General features: G+C 40.8%; 2 protein-coding genes across 3 annotated transcripts in view; one reads left to right on the forward strand and one right to left on the reverse strand.

Annotated features, from left to right (window-relative positions):
* Positions 1-2,247, reverse strand: part of sec23ip (SEC23 interacting protein) — a 114,134-nt gene extending 111,887 nt beyond the window's left edge. Inside the window, exon 1 of the mRNA XM_080205740.1 lies at positions 2,083-2,247. Coding sequence (XP_080061866.1) covers positions 2,083-2,215 — 133 coding nt within the window. The 5' untranslated portion in view covers positions 2,216-2,247. The remainder of the gene's footprint in view (positions 1-2,082) is intronic.
* A 231-nt stretch (positions 2,248-2,478) lies between these two features.
* mcmbp (minichromosome maintenance complex binding protein) overlaps positions 2,479-22,447 on the forward strand; it is a 34,936-nt gene continuing 14,967 nt past the window's right edge. Inside the window, exons 1-12 of one of the 2 annotated variants that reach the window (XM_080205741.1) lie at positions 2,479-2,622; positions 5,809-5,894; positions 7,697-7,837; positions 10,747-10,788; positions 11,876-11,977; positions 12,095-12,224; positions 13,061-13,209; positions 14,978-15,075; positions 15,696-15,874; positions 17,216-17,339; positions 18,003-18,120; positions 20,936-21,101. In XM_080205741.1, coding sequence (XP_080061867.1) covers positions 2,565-2,622; positions 5,809-5,894; positions 7,697-7,837; positions 10,747-10,788; positions 11,876-11,977; positions 12,095-12,224; positions 13,061-13,209; positions 14,978-15,075; positions 15,696-15,874; positions 17,216-17,339; positions 18,003-18,120; positions 20,936-21,101 — 1,393 coding nt within the window. In that variant the 5' untranslated portion in view covers positions 2,479-2,564. Of the gene's footprint in view, positions 2,623-3,689; positions 3,811-5,808; positions 5,895-7,696; positions 7,838-10,746; positions 10,789-11,875; positions 11,978-12,094; positions 12,225-13,060; positions 13,210-14,977; positions 15,076-15,695; positions 15,875-17,215; positions 17,340-18,002; positions 18,121-20,935; positions 21,102-22,447 lie in introns of those variants that run through there. The other variant, XM_080205742.1, reaches the window with a different exon arrangement.

Raw genomic sequence — 22,447 nt, forward strand, 5'->3', positions numbered from 1 at the left:
GCTGTTAAAATCTTGGTTTAATGGTTCATCTAATTGCCTTTACTAATTGCGATGCACGGTTGGGAACCCCCTGTGCTGCCATGTATGACACATGCTCAGCTCTGGAAACTTTCTTGTGTTATTTCAAACTATACAATGCTAATGGTGGTGGTGGAAGTACAATACTTGCCAAAAGTGTGATGAACATCTACAGTTAACATCTAGTAAGGAATTTCAGCAACACACCTTTTATAAACCCCTTCTCCGATTGCACATATTGCAGTGGTGTTTTCACAGACACTCTCAGATTGAGTCTATTTTTAATATTCCTGTATAATGGTAAATATTCCTACTAGTTAAATATATTTAACTGTTGCTTGATCTGTTTTCTGAAGGTAGCCCATAAAATTAAAAATTTTGAACTCAAATTTCAACTATTCTCTGCATGCACATCGAGCCCATCAGGATGGTGTATTTAGTCTTGCATTTATGTAGCACTTTTCACAATCTCAGGGTACAGCAGATGATGTATTTTGGAAACACAATCACTGCTATAACATAGCAGCAAATATGCACACAAAAAACAATCTGATAATCAGACAAATTTTTTAAAATGTATTGGTTGTGCCACAACAATACTGACAAGGATGAGTACTTATTAACAGTAACTTATTTGCTCTTCACTTAAATAGCACTATGGAATTTTTACATCCATTTAAGAAAGTACATGGAACCCTGGTTTATCCTTCATAGAACACAGAACAGTACAGGCCCTTCAGCCCTCCATGTTGTGCCATCCCAGTCCCCATCATTCTGGTGTACTCCATGTGTCTATCCAATAACCGCTTGAAGGTTCCTCAAGTGTCCAACTCCACTATCACAGCAGACAGTGCATTCCAGACCCCAACCACTCTGAGTATAGAATCTACCTCAGACATACCTCCTATCTCTCCACCATGAACCTTATAATTATGCCTCCGAGTTACAGCTACATCCACCCGAGGAAATAGTCTCTGCATGTCCCCTCTATCTATCCCCCTCATCATCTTATAAACCTCTATTAAGTCGCCTCTCATCCTCCTCTGCTCTAAAGAGAAAAGCCCCAGCTCTCTCAAACTTTCCTCCTAAAAACTACCTTCCAAACCAGGCAGCATCCTGGTAAATCTCCTCTACACTCTCTCCAATGCTTCCACATCCTTCTTATAGTGAGGTGACCAGAACTGCACACAATATTCCAAATGTGGTCTCAGCAAGGTCCTGTACAGTTGCAGCATAACTCCACAACTCGAACCCTCTGTTAATAACGCTAACATATTATAAGCCTTCTTCACAGCTCTATCCACTTGAGTGGGAACCTTCAGAGATTTGTGGATATGAACCCCAAGATCTCTATGTTCGTCCACATTCCCTTCCATACAAAAAACATTAGCTCCCAATAGTGCAGGATGTCCTCCATACTGTACTGGAATGCCAAGATAGATTTTGTGTGATAGTCCCTTGAGTAGGATTTAAACCAACAATCTTAACTCAGGAGGCAAGAGTCCAACCATTAAGTCACAGTTGGCAGTATAGCAACTCAAGCATCTACAGTATACAGAATGACTTGCAGGGTGTTAATTTCTAACAAAAAAAAATCAAATATATGTCACAGGTTATACAACTTACCAAAATGCAGTGGAGGCAACTTGCACAACAGTTTTGCAGGTGAAATAAACCACGAAGTGAGTTGGAGCTGCACAAACTCACTGGCCTGAATGATCATCACCCATGTTTTTGTTTAAGGTTTGACTTTTGATGCAATTCCTCTTGGGAATAAATACACTCAAATTTCTTTCAGATAAAACATACACGTCGGGCTCAGATACTCAATGACACACACCTGAACCATTCCTTCCCTCCCCTCCCAGTATAAGGTGATAACACAACTCAAATCACTCGGTAGACGGCTGAAAACATTCGATGCGAGTTTAAAACAGAGACATCGGAGCCGTGGGTCCAGATGTCGTTCCCCCCCCCCTTAAGTTAAAGGGACTCCCACAGAGCCGGAACTGCTTCTCCCGGACCGGGAGCCGGCTCGGCTTAGGTCGGCCCGCATTAACTCACCGGCTGAGAGAAGGCTGGTGTCCACTGCCGGGGCCTGAGCCTGAGCCTGGCTCACGGGGATGAAGGGCACAGGGAAGCTGAACTCGGTATCAGAGGAGAAGAGCAAGTTGGTGTTCCCTTTGCGCTCGGCCATCTTGCTCCGCGCACCGACACGTAACCAGTGGCTCCGCGGAGCGGCCGGGAGGGGCGGAGCAGGGTAAGTCAGAGGTCAACACTGCCCGTGACGTCACGGGGGAAGACTTGCGTGGCCCTTGGGTGACGTATCGGCGCGGCCCGCGTAGCCCAGGTGACGTAACGGCGCAGCCTGCGTGTCCCCCGGGAGGTGACGTGACGTAACCACGCGGTGTACGTGGGCGGAGGTCGGAGGTCGGTGGCTGCGTCAGTGACGTCGTTTTCCCGCCATTGCAATCGGCTGCTCTTCTGGAAAAGTTGCAGTGGCCGCGCGTCCTCCTTTTTCTGTCCCGCAGCAACTTCTCCTCAACATGCCGTGTGTGGATGACTGGGTGAATGACCCTCTGAGCGCCGTGCAGGGCATCTTCGGTGAGTATTTAGTCCGGCTTTGCCGCTTCACCGCTTCAATTTATTTAAAACTCCCCTTTCCTGGTCTGCCATAGTTGAATTTGCTGCAGGCCTCCCTCCCCCAGCTCTACCCCTCAGCAGCTCCTCACTCAGTTATTTCTCCTTTCTGGAGGGACATAAAGTCTAATTAACAAACATGATTGTCAGCTCACAACTCAAATATGTATTTAAATATCTAAAGCCGAGGACAGGACTTTTTAACATTCAATTATTTCTTTTTAGCTGATTGCTGAAACTATAAACTACTTTTAAAAGCATTGCTCGATAACTTCTATTGGAGGCTAAGGGATTTGTATCTCTAAAATACTAAGCTGATATAGTCTGTGGAGTGGGTTCTTCAATAATCCAGAATGTTTGAAATGTCCTTGCTCTGAATTGCAAGTTTGTTGAAATATTAGAAGACTGACCATGCTTTTTGTGTTTGGTGTGGCATTAACATTTCCCCAATATAAATAGTTTACTGATAAAAATACGTTCGCAGTGTCATCAGTTCTAAATAGGTCTTTTGTGCATGTGTAGGGGATTTCCTTTGGTAGATAAGATGCATGTTAATTTAGGCAAATATATTCCACATAATTTATTTTGCCTGTTTTTAAGTCCCTGGAAGGGGTCCCTTTGCATAGAATCTAGAGCTGCACTTTCAGGTCAAAAGTTTTTCTTAGTGGTAAATAAATATCGGCTTAGTTGGTGTTGAATTGTCACGTTGTGAATTAATGGGTGCATTTGAAACAGTACTACTCACAGAGTGACTTGTGCATTAGAAACCTTTTTTTGTAAAAAGACCAGGTTGAATATATTTCTTAGGGTTATGTGATTGTGGAACATTTTATACTTTATCATTACATAATGATTCATAAATTGTACACGTATAATCTGCACAAAACCATTCAGTCTGTTGGATCTAGTAGCTGATATAAGTGGCCTTGATTAAGGATTTACATCAAGCTAAAAACAGCTTGAGTGTCAGTTTCCCCTGAGGTTTCTGATTTTCCTTTACAGAGTACCATGGCATCCAGGACTGAATGAGTAAACGTTTCTTCCAATGAAATAATAGGAAGAATGGATTAGTGTTTGGAACCTCAACTATTAACAATAAATATCAATGCCTTGAATGAAAAGACTGGATATATGGTTGCAAGATTTGATAGTGTAAGAATTAGTGGGAAAGTAAGTTGTGAAGAGAATGTAAGGAATCTGAAAAGGAATGTGGATAAGTTAAGTAAACAAAGTTTCAGTTGGCAATAAGGGAAAATGTGAACTTGTATATTTTAGCATGAATATAAAAGTAGCATATTATTTAAATGGAGAGAGATTGCAGAACTCTCAAGGTACAGGGCGATCTGGGTAACATGGTGCATGAATCAGCATGTTAATACGCAGGTATAGCAAGTGATTAGGGATGCAAATAGAATGTTGTAATTGATTGCAGGGATTATTTAATGTAGAAGGAGGGATGATTTGCTACAGTTGAGACCACATCTGGAGCACTGTGGTCTCCTTATTTAAAAGAATATATATAAATGCAGTTCAGAGAAGGTTGACTTGACTGACATTTGGAATTCGGGCAAAAACAGAAAATGTTGGAAAATCTCAGCAGGTTTCACAGCATCTGTGGGGAGAGAAGAGAGCCAAGGTTTTGAATCTAGATGACCCTCTTTCAGAGCATGGGGGATTGGAGGTGGGGTGGGGGGTGGTTATCTTATAAGGAAAGGTAGGACAGGTTGAATTGTATCCATTGAAATTTAGCAAAAGAGAGCTGACTTTATTGAATCATGTAGGATCCTGAGGGGACTTGAGAGGATGGATACTGAAAGGATATTTTCCCTTGTGGGAGAGGCTTGAACTAGGAAATGCGATTTTAAAAATAAGGGATCTCCCATTGAAGACAGGTCAGATCATGGTCCAATCAAAAAAAGGAGAAAGATCACAGTCTGAAGTTATTGATCTCTATTGTATTCACTGCTCCTGATGCTGTTTCCCCTACATTGAGGAGACTTAAATAGAGACTGAGTGACTGTTTTGCAGAACACATTTGCTCAGTCCACAAGCATGATCCCAATCTTTCTGTTCCTTGTTATTTCAACTCACTATCTTGCTCTCATGCCCACATATCTGCCCTTGGCCTGCTGCAATGCTCCAATAAAGCTCAATGTATACTGTACGTACATCAGTTCATCTTTTCATAAGAAACGTTATAGCCTTCTGGGTCATAGAATCTGTGCAGAAGGGGACCATTCAACCCATCAAGTCTGCACTGACCACAATCCCACCCAGGCACTATCCCCATAATCCCATGCATTTACCCTATCTAGTGCCCCTGACACTAAGGGGAAATTTAGCATGGGCAATCCATCTAATCTGCACATTTTTGGACTGTGGGAGGAAACTGGAGAACCCGGAGGAAACCCACACAGACAGTGGGAGAATATGCAAATTCCACACAAGCAGTGATCCAAGCTGGAAATCGAAACCGGGTCCCTGTGAGGCAGCAATGCTAACCACTGTGCTGCCATGCTGCCCCCATGTTAGGTTCAACATGTCTTGTCATTCTTGACTTGATCAATCTGATGCTTTACTGGCATGACCTCCCAAAACTCTACTACTTCCTATACCACAAAGTCCAGCTTATCCACTACAACTATTTTTGCTGCTCATCATTGCCTCTCAATCCTACATTATCTCTTCTTCAACATCTTCATCTTCATCCTCATGTTTTAATTCCTTTGAACGTTCATCTCTAACCTTGTTTCCCCCCCCCCCCCCCCCCCCCACACACACACACACACACACACACACACACACCCCTCTTGCCCTGCCATCTTATGCCGACCCCTCTTTGGTGATCCTGCTTTCAACTGTCCAGGCCCATGCTGAAACCTTTATACCTTTCCTTTGTAAGGCCCTAATTAAAACTCTCATGTTTGGTAATCCTCCAAAATATCTGCTCCTTTGCCAAGGCTTCCATTTGCTTTTGTCTGTTAATGTATCTGAAATCAGGCATCCCTTTTGTGTTAAGCGTGCTCTATTAATGCATGCTGTAGTATCTCGGACATACCTCTTCAAGCAGTTGAAACCCGTGAAAGTTGAACTGCAGGTTAAGAAGTGTTTTTAAAGTGTTTAAGACATGAATTTTATTTGCTCTTGCAGTTCAAAATGGTGCCAGTGGTGAATGGGAGAAGAAAGTGATTGAATATTTCAGAGAGAAGCTAAAGGAGACGACTGCATCGAGTTGGGTAGGTGGTTATGTTGGAAATGTGATTCAAACACAACAAAGTAGTGGAAACCAAAGACATTCCTTGTCAGAATTGTGTGACATTAAACCATTTTGAAATAATCAATGTTACAGTTAATAGTTATTCGTTTGTTTAACAAATTTCTGATGAATGTTTGTCATATTGAATTCAGTGGCAATATAGCAATTACGCAACTGAGTAAATGATGTAGCATGTTAATGGTTGGTCAATTATGTTGTTAAAGACATACCAGGTTTGAAATGCTGCATCCTGTGAATAACAAAGAAAAAATTCTACATCTTATTTTGTGAATCACCATCTGGCTTGGATCCATTTAATATTGCATAATGGATCAGGTATATGATAGGGTACAGATGGATTAATTATCATTTTAGTACCAACGTTGAAAGCTTGTGATACTTAATTTTACAGTTATATTGTCTCAAATTGTCCCATTGTCAACATGGCTCTGTCCTTTTAACCAGAGAGACGTACGCAGCCAGTGATGTATCCCAGTGTTAAATCACTGTAAATTTCTTTCAAAGGAAAACTTCTGTAAAGAGGTATTGAGTCAATGATCTTGAGGTAAAAGACTAGTTTTTGTTTTGGTCCTAGTGATGCGTGTTGTTTAGGAACACGGGCCGTTTAGCCCTTGAACCTGCTCTGCCACTCTGAGGTAATTGACAGATCTGCAACCAAACTTATACTAACCTCCCCATATCCCCTTATAATTTTATTTTAAAAAAATGTACCAGTGTTAGTTTTAAATGTAATAATTGATCTTTGCGGAATAGTATTTCTGGGTGTTACCATTGACCAAACTGGACCAGCCGTATAAACACAAGAGCAGGTCAGAGGCTGCCAATTTCACAGTGAGTCACTTCTGGACTTCCTAAAGCCTGTCCACTATCTTTACAAGGCACAAGTCAGGAGTGTAATGGGATACTCTTCGCTTGCCTGGTTGAGAGCAGCTCCAACAACACTTGACTCCAGTAAAAACTCAACACCCTCCAGAAAAAAGCAGCCTGTTTGATCAACACCTTATCCATCACCTTATACATTTACTCTCTGGTGCACAGCACAGTGGCAGCAATGTGTACTTTTTTATTATTATTCCACCAGGTGTGAGTGTCCCTGGGTAGGCTGACATTTATTGCTTATAATTGCCCTTGAGACTCAAGATGCACTGCAGCAGTTTGCCAAATCTCTCTTCAGCAGCACCTTCCAAACCCATGACTGTCATCATCCAGCGGACACAAGTGAATGTCACCACCTGCTAGTTCCTTTCCAAGCCGCACGCTATCCTTGCAACGATGTTGCTGTTTCTTTGTCACAAGATCATGGAAATCCCTAACACTATGGGTGTACTTGCACGAGAGGGACTGTAGCAGTTTAAGAAAGGAGGGCATTTGGGGTTGGGCAATGCTAACATACTACGGAATAAAAACAATAAGTCTACCACTGTGAGTATAATTGTTTCCTAATTTTACTCTTGAAAGGTCTGGCTGAAACTTTGCTATGCACGTTCATTATGGTCTCCCACCCTCCAGAAATAGTTTCCCTTTACTGATCTGATCTGATCTATTCCCCTTCTATGGAGCAAGAGAATTGTGTTTCTTCTAACCATTCTTGTGCATCTGCCATCTATTTCCCATTGACGAGAGCCTTCCAAACTATTTTATTCCAAAAGTTAATGATATGAACGAAAGTTGATGGAATGAGAGAGGCCATTTTTCCACTGGTTAGCATGGAGCTCCCTGTGAATGATATGATTGAAATACAGTTTTTTCTCCTTATTATAGGTGCCTTCCTTGAATGATGTTCCACTGCATTATTTAAAGCCAAATAGCTTGGTGAAATTCCGTTGTATGATCCAAGATATGTTTGATCCAGAGTTTTATATGGGAATTTATGAAACTGTGGAGACATCTGCCAAATCTAAAGTAAGTATTTGTGGAGCAGAAATCAAAACAGCCTTTAAAAGCAAAATCTTCAGTGATGGTCATGTCTCCATTGGGGGAGTTGCCTGTTGACTCAGTTTTGTTGGGAATTCACAAGAACTATTATTCGTAGAATAGAATTCTACAGTGCAGGAGGAGGCCATTTGGCCCATTGAGTTTGCACCAACCACAATCCCACCCTGACCCTATCCCCATAACCCCATGATTTACCATAGCTAGTACTCCTGACACTAAGGGGCAATCCCTCTAACCCACGCATCTTTGGATTATTTGTACATTTTTTGTGCAATTTTCCAACTTGGAAGTGAAAGTGCTATGGCATGTTTTTGGGACACTACAGGGCAATTTAGCATGGCCAACTCACCAAACATGCACATCTCAGGATTGTGGGAGGCAACAGGAGCACCTGGAGGAAACCCACACAGACAGAGGGAGAATGTGCAGACTCCACACAGGCAGTCACCAAAGGTTGGAATCAAACCCAGGTCCCTGGCGCTGAGAGATGGCAGTGCTAATCACTGCCACCATGCTGCTTCAGGCTTGCATTTGTGGTTCGTTCGCGCTTCCTTGTGTATACAAGGATACCATAATCACCATAAAGCACCTGAGCAGCAAGTCCACTATTAGATCTAGTTCTCCATCCCTGCAAATCTTGACATGACATTCGATGTTTTGTTTTTTAATTTGTCATGCACCAGTCTTAATGCTTTGAACAGTTCCTTGCTAGTAGTTTCCATTGGGCCAGAACAGCAGAATTAATAGTCCTTTTTAATCTTGGACAAGTTGATATCACAAAAGAAAACTATGATGTGTGTTACATTGGCACAGTATGACAGAAAAGAGGATTTCCCTCTCTGCTTTGTCAAGCTGCTCTTCAATGTCTCCTGCCTTGTTAGCAATTTTGAGGTTAATTGTGTTGTCAGATCATGGGACACAAGTTAGCTGGTCAGCAACTTTCCTCCTGCAAACTACCAATGCTTTCAATCACTGTGCTAAATACATTTCACCAATTGTGTTAGATTTTCCACTTCTTGCTGTTTGGTGTGCAGCAGCATTGAATGCATCTGTCATTTCAGTTAAAAGAGGAGTTCGTGCAGGGGAAGAAAATCTTGCGATTTATTTGTGTGGCACAGCTGTTTGACCTTGGTGACATACGATCACATGTAGAATACTTTGCGTCGTGGATTTTTGTCAAAAGTCAAAAAATGTAATTTCCAAGTTCAGGAATTAGTTTTTTATTTTGACATGTTATTTATTCTCTCTTCTAGGTCAATTCATTTAACCATAAGCTTTTAAAAATGTTCTCAATCCTTCACAGTTATTGAGATGTGATTTTAGTAATCCATTAGAGGGGGTTGCTTGGAGCATCTTAATTTGAAACGACAGATCCATTCAGATACCAATTCAGGCAGGGAACACCTGGACTGGTGATCTGTTGCTCCAGCCACATAAAGCATCCATGCAAAGAATAAATTACATAAGAACATAAGAAATAGGAGCAGGAGTAGGCCATCTAGCCCCTCGAGCCCACCCCGCCATTCAAATTAAAGATCTGTTGCTCACAAAAAACACCTATATTACATTAATAAACACTGCTCACCTTATTTACAGCTGCCATCAATGCAATCTCACCCCAACTTGCAGATTTTCCATGATAGGGTGGTATTCGAAAGTCTGAATTTCATAAGATTTGATATTTTAGAGGATTTTAGTTGCAGCTGCTCATGAGTTGGAATCAGCAGCTTCCCCCCTGAACTGTTTTCATTGCCCATCCACTCCCTCCCAGATAATCAACAGCAAATGTAATCTCCCTGTGTAAACTGTTTCATTAGGTCGCAATTCATCGTACTTAGCATCATTGCTCGCCACGTTGTCTTTAGTTAATTGGCATTTATAGTTGCCTTTTAAAGGTAATGGAGTTGTAAAGAATAGAACCATTTCGTTTGTAGCAGAATTATTCTTCAGCCTGTGACTCTTTTTAAATGCTTCTTGTACTGAAATTTAATGGAATGTGGAATAAAAAATACAGTCGTCATTGTGCCAGGTGACCGTAGGCTGCTGTTTCCGTTTGAGGGGGAAAGCTGACTGGGGTGACTTTGCCTGAGGTGTGGAGATCCTCAGGTTATGAGCATTGTTGAGATAGCGAGCCTTCATAAAGGTTCAGTGTGGAGCAGAGGAGACCTGAAACACTGATTTCTGATGTTCTAGGTTGGTAGGACAAGAGACAAGGCTTTAGGATAGTGAAGAGAACATTTAAGACAGACATTCTTTATGGAGAGGGTGATGGCTAAATGGGGTGGATTGTTAGGATGGGTAGTTGTGGGTCTTTAAAGAAACAAAATAAAGGGTGAAGTTGTTATAGTCCCAGGCGACCATAAGCTTTTATGAAGGCCCAGTGTAGAATAGAGGAGACCTGGAAATGCTAATTCCTAATGTTGTAGAATTGCAGAGCAAGAGGACAAGGAGAATGAAGTTTCCCCTTATTCCACATTCCATGAAATTTCTGATGGAAAGACGTAGAGGTGACAATTTGGATGAGCTGAAGGATTAGCCTATTATAAACCTCCAAATTAAATCTAAAATGGATTTCTCTAGTTGCATCACTTCAGGACTTTCATTCTGTCTTCTGTCTTCTTTAACAGATTCACAATATGCGAGGAACCACTCTTAGTTAACAATATCCTACATAATACTGGAAGCTTTGTTTGACTGCATTTGAACCTGAGTTAAAAGTATCATTTCTGCTTTGAAGTTGAACTGTGCACTATTGCTTATCACTTTTTTTATGACTGCATTTGAATTTGCATCTCTACATTGCATTTTTATATTTTGTATTTTTAAACTAGTTTTTAATATTTCTCTGTGTAAAGGTTTCAATATGTTTTTGATAGGTTCTACGCTTTGGAAAATACAAAGATGTTGCAGAATGTGGGGTAAGTCGTTGCCCACTATAGTTCCTTTGCCTGTTTATTAAGACAATCGTATGTGAAATACCGAATTCCACAGACATAAGGATTTTTGATTTGGAGGTGCAGTTAATGGGTGGATTCCCCTGTCTAGAAACGGTGCAGCAGTCCTAAGGACAAAATGTTGGAGGCTAATATGAGTTTCAGACAGCAACATTAACAGGGATCTAGTTCAATGACAGGGACTTTGACACGACAATTAGATGCACCTTTACTTTGCAACTGTAGATGGAGCTAGCGCTAAAGATAAAGCTAGCTGAATGCTGAAGACAAAGGAGTTTTTTAAAAAGCCTTTCATTTAACAAAGGTACAAATCCCTTTTATCAACAATGGTCGCAGATTCGTCTTGTGAAAATATTGTTGCTCATCGGTGTTCTTCATCTTTCATTTTCTACATAGGCTGCTTCCGCCTCCTTTCAACCCTCATTTGTATGTTTCCGTATTTACATAACTTGTCAAAATGCTTTTTAATGTGTTGGCTCAATTGGTGACACACCCATTTGTGAAAAAGAAGGTTGTGCTCTCACTCAGGAGCTTCATATTTGGAGCTGTTATCTTTGAATTCCCCATGATATTTTACTGAAATTCAGTTCTGTAAACACCATTGTCATTCCAGCATCCATCCAAGCCACTTGTCCCTCAATTGTGACGTGGAGATGCTGGTTTTGGATTGGGGTGAGGCACAGTAAGAAGTCTCACCACACCAGGTTAAAATCCAACAGATTTATTTGAAATCACACGTTTCCGGAGTGCTGCTCCTTCTTCAGTTGTGAGCATTGCGGGTCAGATTTGTTGAAGGTTTGATCCTGATTTCACTCAGTACGCTTTCCAGCAGGTTATTGATTCCAATTGCAACAAACCAACAGACAAACCTTGACTGAAATTAGTTATCGGCAGCTAACAAATATCATTTATGGGAATGCAGCCCTATTTTAGGTTAAAATTGTTGCTGTTGGGTGTTATCTTTCATCATCCACATCGGAGCGGAACACTGAACTGGGGTATGATAAGTGAATTTTGTTGGCATGTGTTACAGATTTTCTTTTCTCCGCAGCTGCAACAAGAGGTTGCCTTAAACTCTGCCAAATGTGTCACTCTGGAGAGGCAGACCTTTTATTGTATTCCAGTGCCTGGAGAGTCAGAGTGGGTCAAAGAAATATCCTTTTGCTGACGTGGGTTTCTTCAGCTTCAGCCTGAGAAGCTTTCCGTCTAAATGAATAAATGAAAACAATTAATAGAGTAGTTCTTTTTTTTCCTTAAATTGCCTTCATACGCCTATGCCAGTGCCAGCCAGGCACGTGGCAATCCCTCTACGTCCTATACTCCAAGTCGACACAAGAGGAGTTATGAGGAGGATGAAGACATGGAAATGCATCCACCCAAGCTGAAAGAGCAGTGTGCAGGTAGGGGGTGTATATTTAGCAATCCTTCATTGAATTCACTAATGGCGCAGGATGGAGAGAGAGAGAATGCCAGGATACTGCAGGATAATATTCCTTATTCCGCAATGCAAGTTCATGATGTCAAAGCAAATTACTGTGAAAGCTGGAATCTGTAACCAAAAAATAAAATACTGGAGCATCTCAGCAGGTCTGACAGCATTTGTAAGGAGAGAAAAGAGCTGATGTTTTGACTCAAAATATCAGCTTCTTTCCCCTTGCAGATGCTGCCAGGCCTGCTGAGATTTTTCAGCATTTTCTCTTATTCATGGTATCCTTTGAGGCATTATTGTAGTACTCTTGCTGGTTTCTCTAATACCCTGCTAATGAATGAGATAGACCCCTTGCCACTTGTCACGTTGAGATTTTCCCAAACTACTCTTGCATCACAAAGCAGTGACCTAAAAGAAAAAGGGTTTTTCTAGTGAAAAATGAGGTGCGCTAACCAGAGTGACAATACATTTCATTTAGCTCAAAATAATTAAGAGGATTCACGGCCTTTTTAACATTCAAGACGTTTTTCTTGTGTACATTTCAACAGTGGAAATGATAGTCCAGCCTATCTTTCTGTCATACAAGTACAGTTCTATCTCTGCTCATCTTATAAAACATTTGGTGGTAAACAGCATGAGTGGAGGCAAATCTGGTCTTTTCAGAGTACATAAAATTTTGTGATATGTTTGCCCTTCTTGTTCACTGCTGGTTATTAGGTTGATCACTTTGAAACTTTACTTGCCTCTAATTAGGGCTGGAAGTAAATCAAAGAGACGATATTAATACTGTTTTAACCTGTTGTTCAGCTGGCTGCAGTGGATCACAAGCATGTGGAGATGCTAAACGCCTTGAAAAGGAAGCACCGGGTGGACACCAGAGTTTTCCTAACCGTACGACGTCAATTGATCTCAACTTCCCATTACCAGGAGAGAAAGGGCCAGCATGTCTTGTGAAGGTAGGAATGCGTTGGTGAAGAATGAAATGCATAATGTAGACCTTCTTATTTGGTAACATCCAATAACTGGTAATAGATTTCGCTGACATCATTTCCTTTCAAATTTTAAATGTGGATGTACAAGTTTCAATACCAGTCATAGATCTGGTTAAAAGGCAAAAACCATGCATTGTTTGGGTAGAATGGATTGCCCTATTCCATAAAATTTTGTCATGCTGCTGATTACACTAAATTGTAATGCATTTCATGCTGTGTGCATTCTAGTTTCCTTGGTGTCTGTCTTGACTGACTATAAGAAAATACAACCTCTTTGTATTCTTAAGTTTTTTTGTATTTCAAAACATTGTTGTTCAAAACCTTTTGTTTTTTTGGAGCAGAACACAACCTGATGTGTTCCTTTTGGATGTTATGGGACTATTTTGTAAGTAATCGGGGAAACTTTGTGCCTCACAAGGAGCTGCTGATCAGCTTTGCTGCATTTTTTTTGGAACTCCCCAGTTTCACAGCCACCAAGCTATTAGAGAAATCTTTTGACTCCAAAAGTCCTGCCAAATGTCTTTACAGAACCCAAATGCAGGGATTTGATATAGAAGCTTACTCCGTCCAAAAACTGTTGCTAATTATTAATGGTGGGAATCTGTTTTGATGAGTTAATTGGTTTGACAAATCAGAAAACACTCACTGTGAATCAATCTTCTCAATCCTTTCTGCTGTTGGAAGGGGTGGAAGCAACTAACCAACTTTCATCCTTCATAAATGTCGTAATTACTACTTCCAGTTAAGCAAGAACATTACACTTTACTGAAAGTGGTGCATCAGTTCCAACCCTATAATGGAGCAACACAGAAGACCATCCCACCTTTTGTGCCTGTATCAGTTCTTTGAAAGGGCCATCCAATTTCTCTTGCTTCGCCACTCTTTCACCCCTGCAGCCATTTTCCCTTCAAGTATTTACCCAATTCGCTTTTGTTATGCATTATTCAATCTGTTTCCGCCACCCTTTCACGCGATGCATTTCAGATTGTAATTATTCACTGCTTTAAAAGAAAATTCCCCTTGTATCACCCCTGGATCTTTTGGCAATTATCTTAAATCTCTCTTCTGGTTACTGACCTTTCCACTGGGATCAATTTCTCCTTCTGTGTTCTTTCAAAATAAAGAACAGTACAGCGCAGGAACAGGCCCTCCAAGCCTGCACCGATCCCGTTTATCTATCTAAATCAACTGCTTATATCCCTCTATTTCTCGTTTGTTCATATGCCTGTCAAGATAAGTCTTAATTGTCGCTAATGTAACTGCCTCAACCACTTCACTTGGCAGTGCATTCTAGGCTCCCACCACCCTTTGTGTAAAATAAGAATCCTTCATGATTTTTAACCACTCTATTAAATCTTCCTTTTAGCCTTCTTTGCTTAAAGGAGAACAACTCCGGATTCCCTCGTCTTTCCCCATAACCTGAAATCCTGAATCATTGCCATCATTCTTGGAAATCTGTTCTGCATCCCTGTCCAAAGCCTTGACGTCCTTCCATCCTAAAGTGTGGACAGAAGATTGGATAGTGAACTCCAGCTCAAAATGTTAGAACCAACCCTTAAATGATAGGTTGTGTAGTGATTTTTCAATGCCACCTCTCCCTAGGTTGTTAAGCAATCATGTAATTTAGTATATTTTAATTGAAAGCCCGTGTTGATACTGGATCCTCGCTGCAATCATGCATTATTTGGTTCAGAATGCTCGTGCATTAATGTTTTATTCTTCTATTTGGCAGATGTATGAGGATTGGGATAGTTTCAAAGTGAATGATATGCTGGAGGTTTATGGGATTCTATCAGTGGATCCAGCACTTGGTGTAATGAATGATGAGAGGTAAGGCATTCGAGTTGCTAACATAATATAATACTCATCGGCCGTAATGCAGGGATTGTTCAGTCAGCTTTTGTGCCTCCTGAATCTTCACACACTTTTATCATGAAGCATTTCAGTCCTGCAACGGAAATTAAAGCGGTTTCTTGTTTTAAGGAGCTCAAGGATCAGTCTGTTTTGCTTTGCTCACACTTAAAATATCAGCAATGTATTATATTGATCTGAACAATTGGGATCATTTGGCAGAATCTATGTAGAATGACGGAATTAATTGCATTTTTAAAACTCAGTGTTTAACCTTGCAGAGAATGAACGTTGCCTGACCTGCTGAGTGTTTCTAACATTTTCTGTTTTTAATCCACGCTGTGTTGTTTGGCTGTGACTTGACAGTTCCAGTTCTTTAGTTCTTGTTTAAATGGGGGGAAAAAATGCATTTTTAATTGAGGTTTTCTCATGGAGTGCAGTTGAAATGGAGGAAATGGAACCACTTTTTTTAAACAACATAGATCTAAATGTCTCTTGCATTTCAAGAGACCAAAAAGGCACAGCTGAAATTTGCAGCTTTGTCACTGCTGAAACGATAGTTACTGTGAGCTTTGTTTTCCTTTCTCCCGTGGATACAGCACAAAGGATGGTTCATCAATACTGGACCCAGCTGAATGTATGGACACCATGGAAGAGCAGCGTGTTCACAGTCCTCCACCGTCATTGGTTCCAAGGCTTCATGCCATCGTAACTCACAAATTACAGCACGTTAATCCCCTCCTTCCCATCACCCTGAAAGATAAAGAAAGCAAGGACTGTAAGTCCAATTTTCCACATGGCTGCTTCTATTTTTATGTATTTGTGGTGCCTGCATGTGTGGGATGTTTGGCTGTAGAATGTGTTGTTCACAGAATTTTATTTTGGAAAAATGTCTATTGCACAATCTTGACCTACATTCAGTCCCGCTGTGGACCATGGATACAAGTTTCAGTGCAGAGATTTCGTCATAATGCTGTCTAAGCTGCCAATAATTTCGAGCTGTTTAAAACCAGTTTTGGGAAAGACATAAATCATAGAATCTCTACAGTGCAGGAAGAGGCCATTCGGCCCATCAAGTCTGCACCAACTCTCTGACAATATCTTAGCCAGGCCCCCCTCCACCCTATTCCCATGACTCCACACATTTACCATGACTAATCCATCTAACCTACACATCCTGGAGCACCAAGGGGCAAATTCACTCTGGCCAATCCACTTAACTTGCACACTTTTGGACTGCGAGAGGAAACCCATGTAGACATGGGGAGAAAGTGCAAACTCCACCCAAGGCTGGAATTGAACTGGGTCCCTGGCACTGTGAGGCAGCATGTTAAGCGCTGTGTCACTGTGCTGTCCCTATTACAGATAAAGCACAATTTCCCACTGATATACAGTATTAACAGTTTTTCAATTGAGACCTGTGGATAACTGGCAAAATTCTAGGGCTTGCTGCTGCAGAGTTAGGGGACTGAGTGGAAGGAACTTCATCAGATTTTGCAAGGCCTGAGCTTGGAGTGCTTGATGACTTTATTCCAAGCCAGGATCAGTGCTAGGGAATGAAATACTTTCCTGATATCTCCCAACTTGGTGAACACAAAACCTGACCAAAAAAAAAAGTATAAGTGGTACGGCGGTGGGGAGTATTTCATGTGTTGGGCAATTCCTCACAAATGAATGGGATATTTAAAATGTACACGTTAGTGATGGGGAATCTGATTTTTTGAATCCACCATTTTTTATTTCCCAACCTATGTAGTGCTAGAAACGTAAAAAGTAAGAACAGGAGGAAGCCATTCGGCCCTTTGAGCCTGGTCCACCATTCATTATGATCATGCAATTCAATAGCCTAACCCTGTCTCCCCCAGAACTTTGTATCCTTGATGTTGTATGTTTGAAAATTAGTTCACAATCCCTGTATTGTGCAGATAAGTTACCTGAGATCGGGGCGTTACTATGTTGGAGAGAAACTACATCTGGTGAGCAAGCTGGTGCCAAGAGCCCTTTCTGCCCCTTTTTGTGGTGTTGTATTAGTTTGTTATTTAAGATGCTATATCAATATTTCTTTACTTAAAATTAATATTATTATTTTTAGCATCTTTTTTCTGATGATTTATTACAGGTATCACAAACATCATGCCTGAATTATCAACAGTCAGAACAGAGTTGCTTGGGTTCCTGACACACGTATTACTGGGAGACAGTCTGGCTGCTGAGTATCTCCTCCTACACTTCATATCCACAGTGTAATTATATGATCTTTGATTTGCATCATTTCTGGACCCATATTGTAAATTGGACTATAGCAAATATTCTATATGTTAAACAAGACCCTAAATCTGCCAGTTGATCGTAGGGATTCAGTTGTAAATTTTGTTTAAATTATGAGCTTTTGAGTAGATGTAGCATTTTTGGAGCAAAGGAAATGTTTGCAACCGAGTAGATGTTTCCCTGACTTAAAAAGTTCTTCCTTTTTAAAGTAACTAATACAACTTCAAGTATTCATAAAAGGTATGATTGAATTATGAGTGCAAAAGGCAGCAGTGACGTTTCTTGCTTCCAAAGTTATACTGTGGAAAATAGATTGGTGGGGCATTCAACTTTTACACAACATGGAGCTGGACTTTGGGGGGGAGTTTGAAAGCTGAAATAACTTTTTAATTTTTTTAAAACCATGCAGAAGATAGCAATTCCAGGCCAAGGGATACCTGAGAGATTTCCTTCACTAACTACCCAGCTGCCAGATTGTGTAATCATAACATGACTTGTATAGGAGAATTCATGTTAAATTGTTGCAAGAAATTATAATGAGGATGAAAATTAAGAATTCACAGTTGCATGTACTAAAGCTTGTATAAAATGAGGCAGTTGGACCAGTGCTTATTAACCTGTTTTGATCCATGTTGCAGGTACTCCCGGCGTGATATTCTTCCACTGGGTAAATTCACAGTAAATCTGAGTGGCTGCCCAAGGAATAACACTTACACAAAATACCTCCATAGGACCATTCAACAGCTGGTTCCATCGGTAAGTAGTTCAATCATAGGAGATTGCAGATTTGATCATTCAATTCTGGTGATTGCGCACTTCTTTATAAAAAAAAGAGACAGTTGTGTTTACCATGGTTGAGTGGGCCATGTGGAATTTCACCATGGTCAGAAGATGCATTTTCCTGCTGCGAGCACTGATACTCTTGGCGGTCTGTGCATTTTGAACAGACCTCACAGGCAGGGAATTGAATCTGATGGGACATCGGTGCCTTTGTGGCATCCTGGATGACTTCCAGAAGTGTTGGGAATAGAAGCAAGGCCAGAAGGTGTGTATAAATTGGCCATCTGGCTGTGTTCTTACAGCACTTATTCTAACGAAGGACCATTAACTTTGAAGTGCAATATGCATCCTGGCAATGTTATGTTGAGAATACATACCACTGCTACTGTATAGCGTAGAAACCAGTGTGCTATTATTCTCCCATGTCGGGGGAAAATTGACAATTTTAAATATAGTGTTAAAGATTACTATAGATGATCAATTGTTGTATGTATGCTGGTATTCCTGTTCCAGCCTGTAATCTGTTCAGTTCTTTTGAAGGAAGGGAAAACTAACATGATTCATGCACTAGGGTGAGAGGAGAAAAGTTCAAAGGAGATGTGAGGGGCAAGTTTTTACAGAGTGGTAGGTGTCTGGAATGTGCTACCAGGGGTGGTGGTGCAGGCAGATACAATAGGGGTGTTTAAGGGGCTTTTAGATAAGCAATTGAATATGCAAGGAATACATGGATATAGACTAAGGGCAAGTAGAAGGGATTAGTTTAAGTGGCGTCATGTTCATACAACATCGGGGGCCGAAGGGCCTGCTCCTGTACAGTACTGTTCCATGTTTCATCATAGAGTAAGAGAAACCTACAGCATTGAAGGAGGCCACTCAGCCCATTGTACCTGAACAAGCTCTTTGAGAGAATTTCATGCTGTGTTCTGTGTCTGTAACCCTATAAGTTCTTCATTTTCAAATACCTGCCAAAGTGCCTTTTTTAAATTATTCATGGAATCAGCTTCCACAGCCTTTCCAGCTAGAGTGTTCCAGATTCCAGCAACACTCGAGTGGTGAAGTATTCTCATTTCTTTTAGTGATGATCTTGTCCATAATTTTAAATTTGACCTCTGGTTATTGTCTGCATGCCAGAGGGAATAGGTTTTCTCCAACCACTTTAACAATCGTAATATAGTTATTGAAACATCTGAAAATTCTGCCTGCGCTTTTGATTATTACATTTTAAATGAGAAAGTAACTTTAGGCACTGAATCAGTGCTTAAACTATCTCAGAAAAACTAGTTGCAGCTAAACTATTCAAAACTGTTGGGGCAGCACACTGGCAGAGTGGTTAGCATTGCTGCCTTACAGCACCAGGAGCGCAGGTTCAATTCCTCGGGTGATTGTGTGAAGTTTGCACATTCTCTCCATGTCTGCATGAGTTTCCTTCGGGTGCTCCGATTTCCTCCCATAGTTTAAAGATGTGCAGGTTAGGTTAATTGGCTGTGCTAAATTGCCCCTTAGTTTCGGGGGACTAGCAGGGTAAATATGAGGGTTACGAGGATAGGGCCTGGGTGCGATTGTTGTCAGCGCAGACTCAATGGGCCAAACCGCCTCCTTCTGCACTGTAGGGATTCTATGAAAATGAAGGCTTGAGAGAGCGCATTTGCCAATGATAGCAAAACTGTTCCTCTCTCAAAACTGGTAACTCTCGGTATCCTTGTTCAACTGTATGCGTCTGTACTCTGGAACATGTGAAGTTAAACCCAGTCAGCCAGAATTTGCTGTCGGAAGTTGTTACTTTTCAATTGCAGGTGCTGCTGAAGTACCCCCAGAATGCAATGAATTCAAAATCACCAAACTGACTTAATCTTTAGTCTCAGCTGATCTGGCAGCATCCGTAAGGAGAGAAAAGAGCTGACATTTTGAGTCCAGGTGACCTTTGTCAAAGCTAAAAGCTGACGTCAGCTCTTTTCTCTCCTTACGCATGCTGCCAGATCTGCTGAGATTTTTCAGCATTTTCTCTTTTGGTTTCAGATTCCAGCATCTGCAGTGATTTGCTTTTGACCTTTTTAGTCTTGTAGTAAAAAGCTTTGCAAAGGTTATATCCTTTGAAATTATGTGTAACTGGGTCTTTAAAGGCCTACTAAGTTCATAATTACCACTGAGGAACTAATTTTATATTTGTGAAATGTCAGATTTCTAAATTTAAGAATTTAAAAACAAAAATAGGTTTGCTGTTTTAGCCTTTATATGTTAAATATCTGTAAAATTTAAAGTAAATGATGCTTGGTGCATTTTACTTCCTGGATTGCAGTCTGTGAGAATGCTTCAGTGTGAGTGGCTGCTTGATGGCACCACTTACTGGAAGTCCCTGAGGTTTGGCATCAGACTTGAACTAACATCGGAAAAAGGAAAGTACGTGCTCCAGCGTTTGCTAGATCTTTGTGGGTAACTTTCTTCAAGGTCACTTGGGGAGCAATTCCTTTGTCGCTGACTGCAAAATTTAGGCTATTGGTCCTTTGAATACTTGCTAACTGGTCTCGTTAATTCTAAAACTGTCATGTGATATGGATATTATCACAAAACTGGTTGTTTTACATGTTTGTAGGTCGTGAGTGCATAACTGAGAATAGTAGCGTGTATGTTATTTTCAGAAATTTACATATGTTGTTGTAATTAAAGCTATAGGGATTAGTACAATTTAAAATTATTTATATTTAACAAGTTGGCTTGTTTTCCTTAATAGTCCTTGTTTACTGTTAAGCCTGCTCAACTTGCATCTTTGTATTTTGATTTTTGTGTTTAATAGTCCTATTGTCTACCCATGACTCTTAACAACATGAACACACTACGGTTCATCCCGCACAAAGACTACACTGCAAATCGCCTTGTGACTGGAGTACTGCAGCTGGCCAGTAATACTTCACTCATGTTAGACGAAACGTTATTGGAACAAGGACAGCTGGATGCTACAGGTTAGAACTGAATTTTACAATCTAAAGCAAGTTTTCCTGCCAGCTTTTGTTTCAATTTCAGTAGCCGAATCTTTGCAATGCTGGCATTAACCCTGATGAACCAGTGAATAACTTGCTTTCCCTCTGACCTGGAAACGTGAATAGGAAGCACTAAGTCGAAGAGAAGGATGAGAAAATCGTATGGAATGGCAGAAGCCAAAATTAAAAGATTGCAGGGTGTAAACACCTCTCCCAAAAGCGGCCAAACTAACCAAAGCAGTTTCCAAAATCTTTTGCACTTTTTAAAAATAAAAATGTTATACTGGAGGACAGCCACGTTTGCAGAATGCTCACATCCCTAGTCTGAATTAATTGCCATTGCAAATTTCAGCCAAATAAACCTGTTTGAGGCCCTTTGAGGGGGTTCTTGAAATTCAGATGTGTTTTCTTGGGTGGAAGGGCAATCATGAGCACCACTTTCAAATTGTTTAACTTTGAATATTAAATTTATTAATAAAATTAATAACCACCAGTCAAAACTAGTGCATGATTGTCTATAGTTTCTTAAAGTTACTTGGATAACTCTCAGGTTAGGAAAAGTAGGCACCAACATGTCAATTTTTGTGATGGGTATACTTTCAGCTGTCTTGATATAACTGCACCCCAAGTTTCCACTCTTGAATATATTGAAATAGTTTTGATGGTGGGGGTGGTATGATGTTCTAAAATGCTGCTTGATAGCACTGGTTCCTGGGAGATTTTAGTTTTGAGAGCAGTAAAGAAGTTTGAATAGAGATCTGAGCTATAAACTTCACTTTGGAAAAGTAGCATGCTGCTGAGTGCAACTTTCACCTGGATTGCAACACTGTTAAAGTTTATTAGTCACAAGTAAGGCTTACATTAACACTGCACTGAAGTTACTGTGAAATTCCCCCAGTCACTACACTCTGGTGCCTGTTCAGGTCAATGCACCTAACCAGCACATCTTTCAGATTGTGGGAGGAAACTGGAGCACCCGGACAAAACCCATGCAGACACAGAGAGAACATGCAAACTCTGCACAGAGAGTGACCCAAACCGGGAATCGAACCCGGGTCCCTGGTGCTGTGAGGCAGCAGTGCTAACCACTGTACTACCGTGCCACTGGAAATTCTCAGGTGGATGGGCAGCATCTGCGCACATTTAAGGCCTCTGACAAAAGAACATTATTGACCCTGTTTTCCTCGTTCCAATGATGATGTCTGACCTAAATGTTTCCAGATTTCCAGCATTAGAAGTATTTTGCTTTTTGTTTTGAAGCTGATGATTTAATGTTGTAAAGTGTGATGTTGGAGATGAACCTCCTGTGGACACTTTTTTTTAAGAGC

Source organism: Carcharhinus amblyrhynchos, chromosome 17, assembly GCF_965287045.1.
Source record: "Carcharhinus amblyrhynchos chromosome 17, sCarAmb.v2.hapA, whole genome shotgun sequence".
NCBI classification, from domain to species: Eukaryota; Metazoa; Chordata; class Chondrichthyes; order Carcharhiniformes; family Carcharhinidae; genus Carcharhinus; species Carcharhinus amblyrhynchos.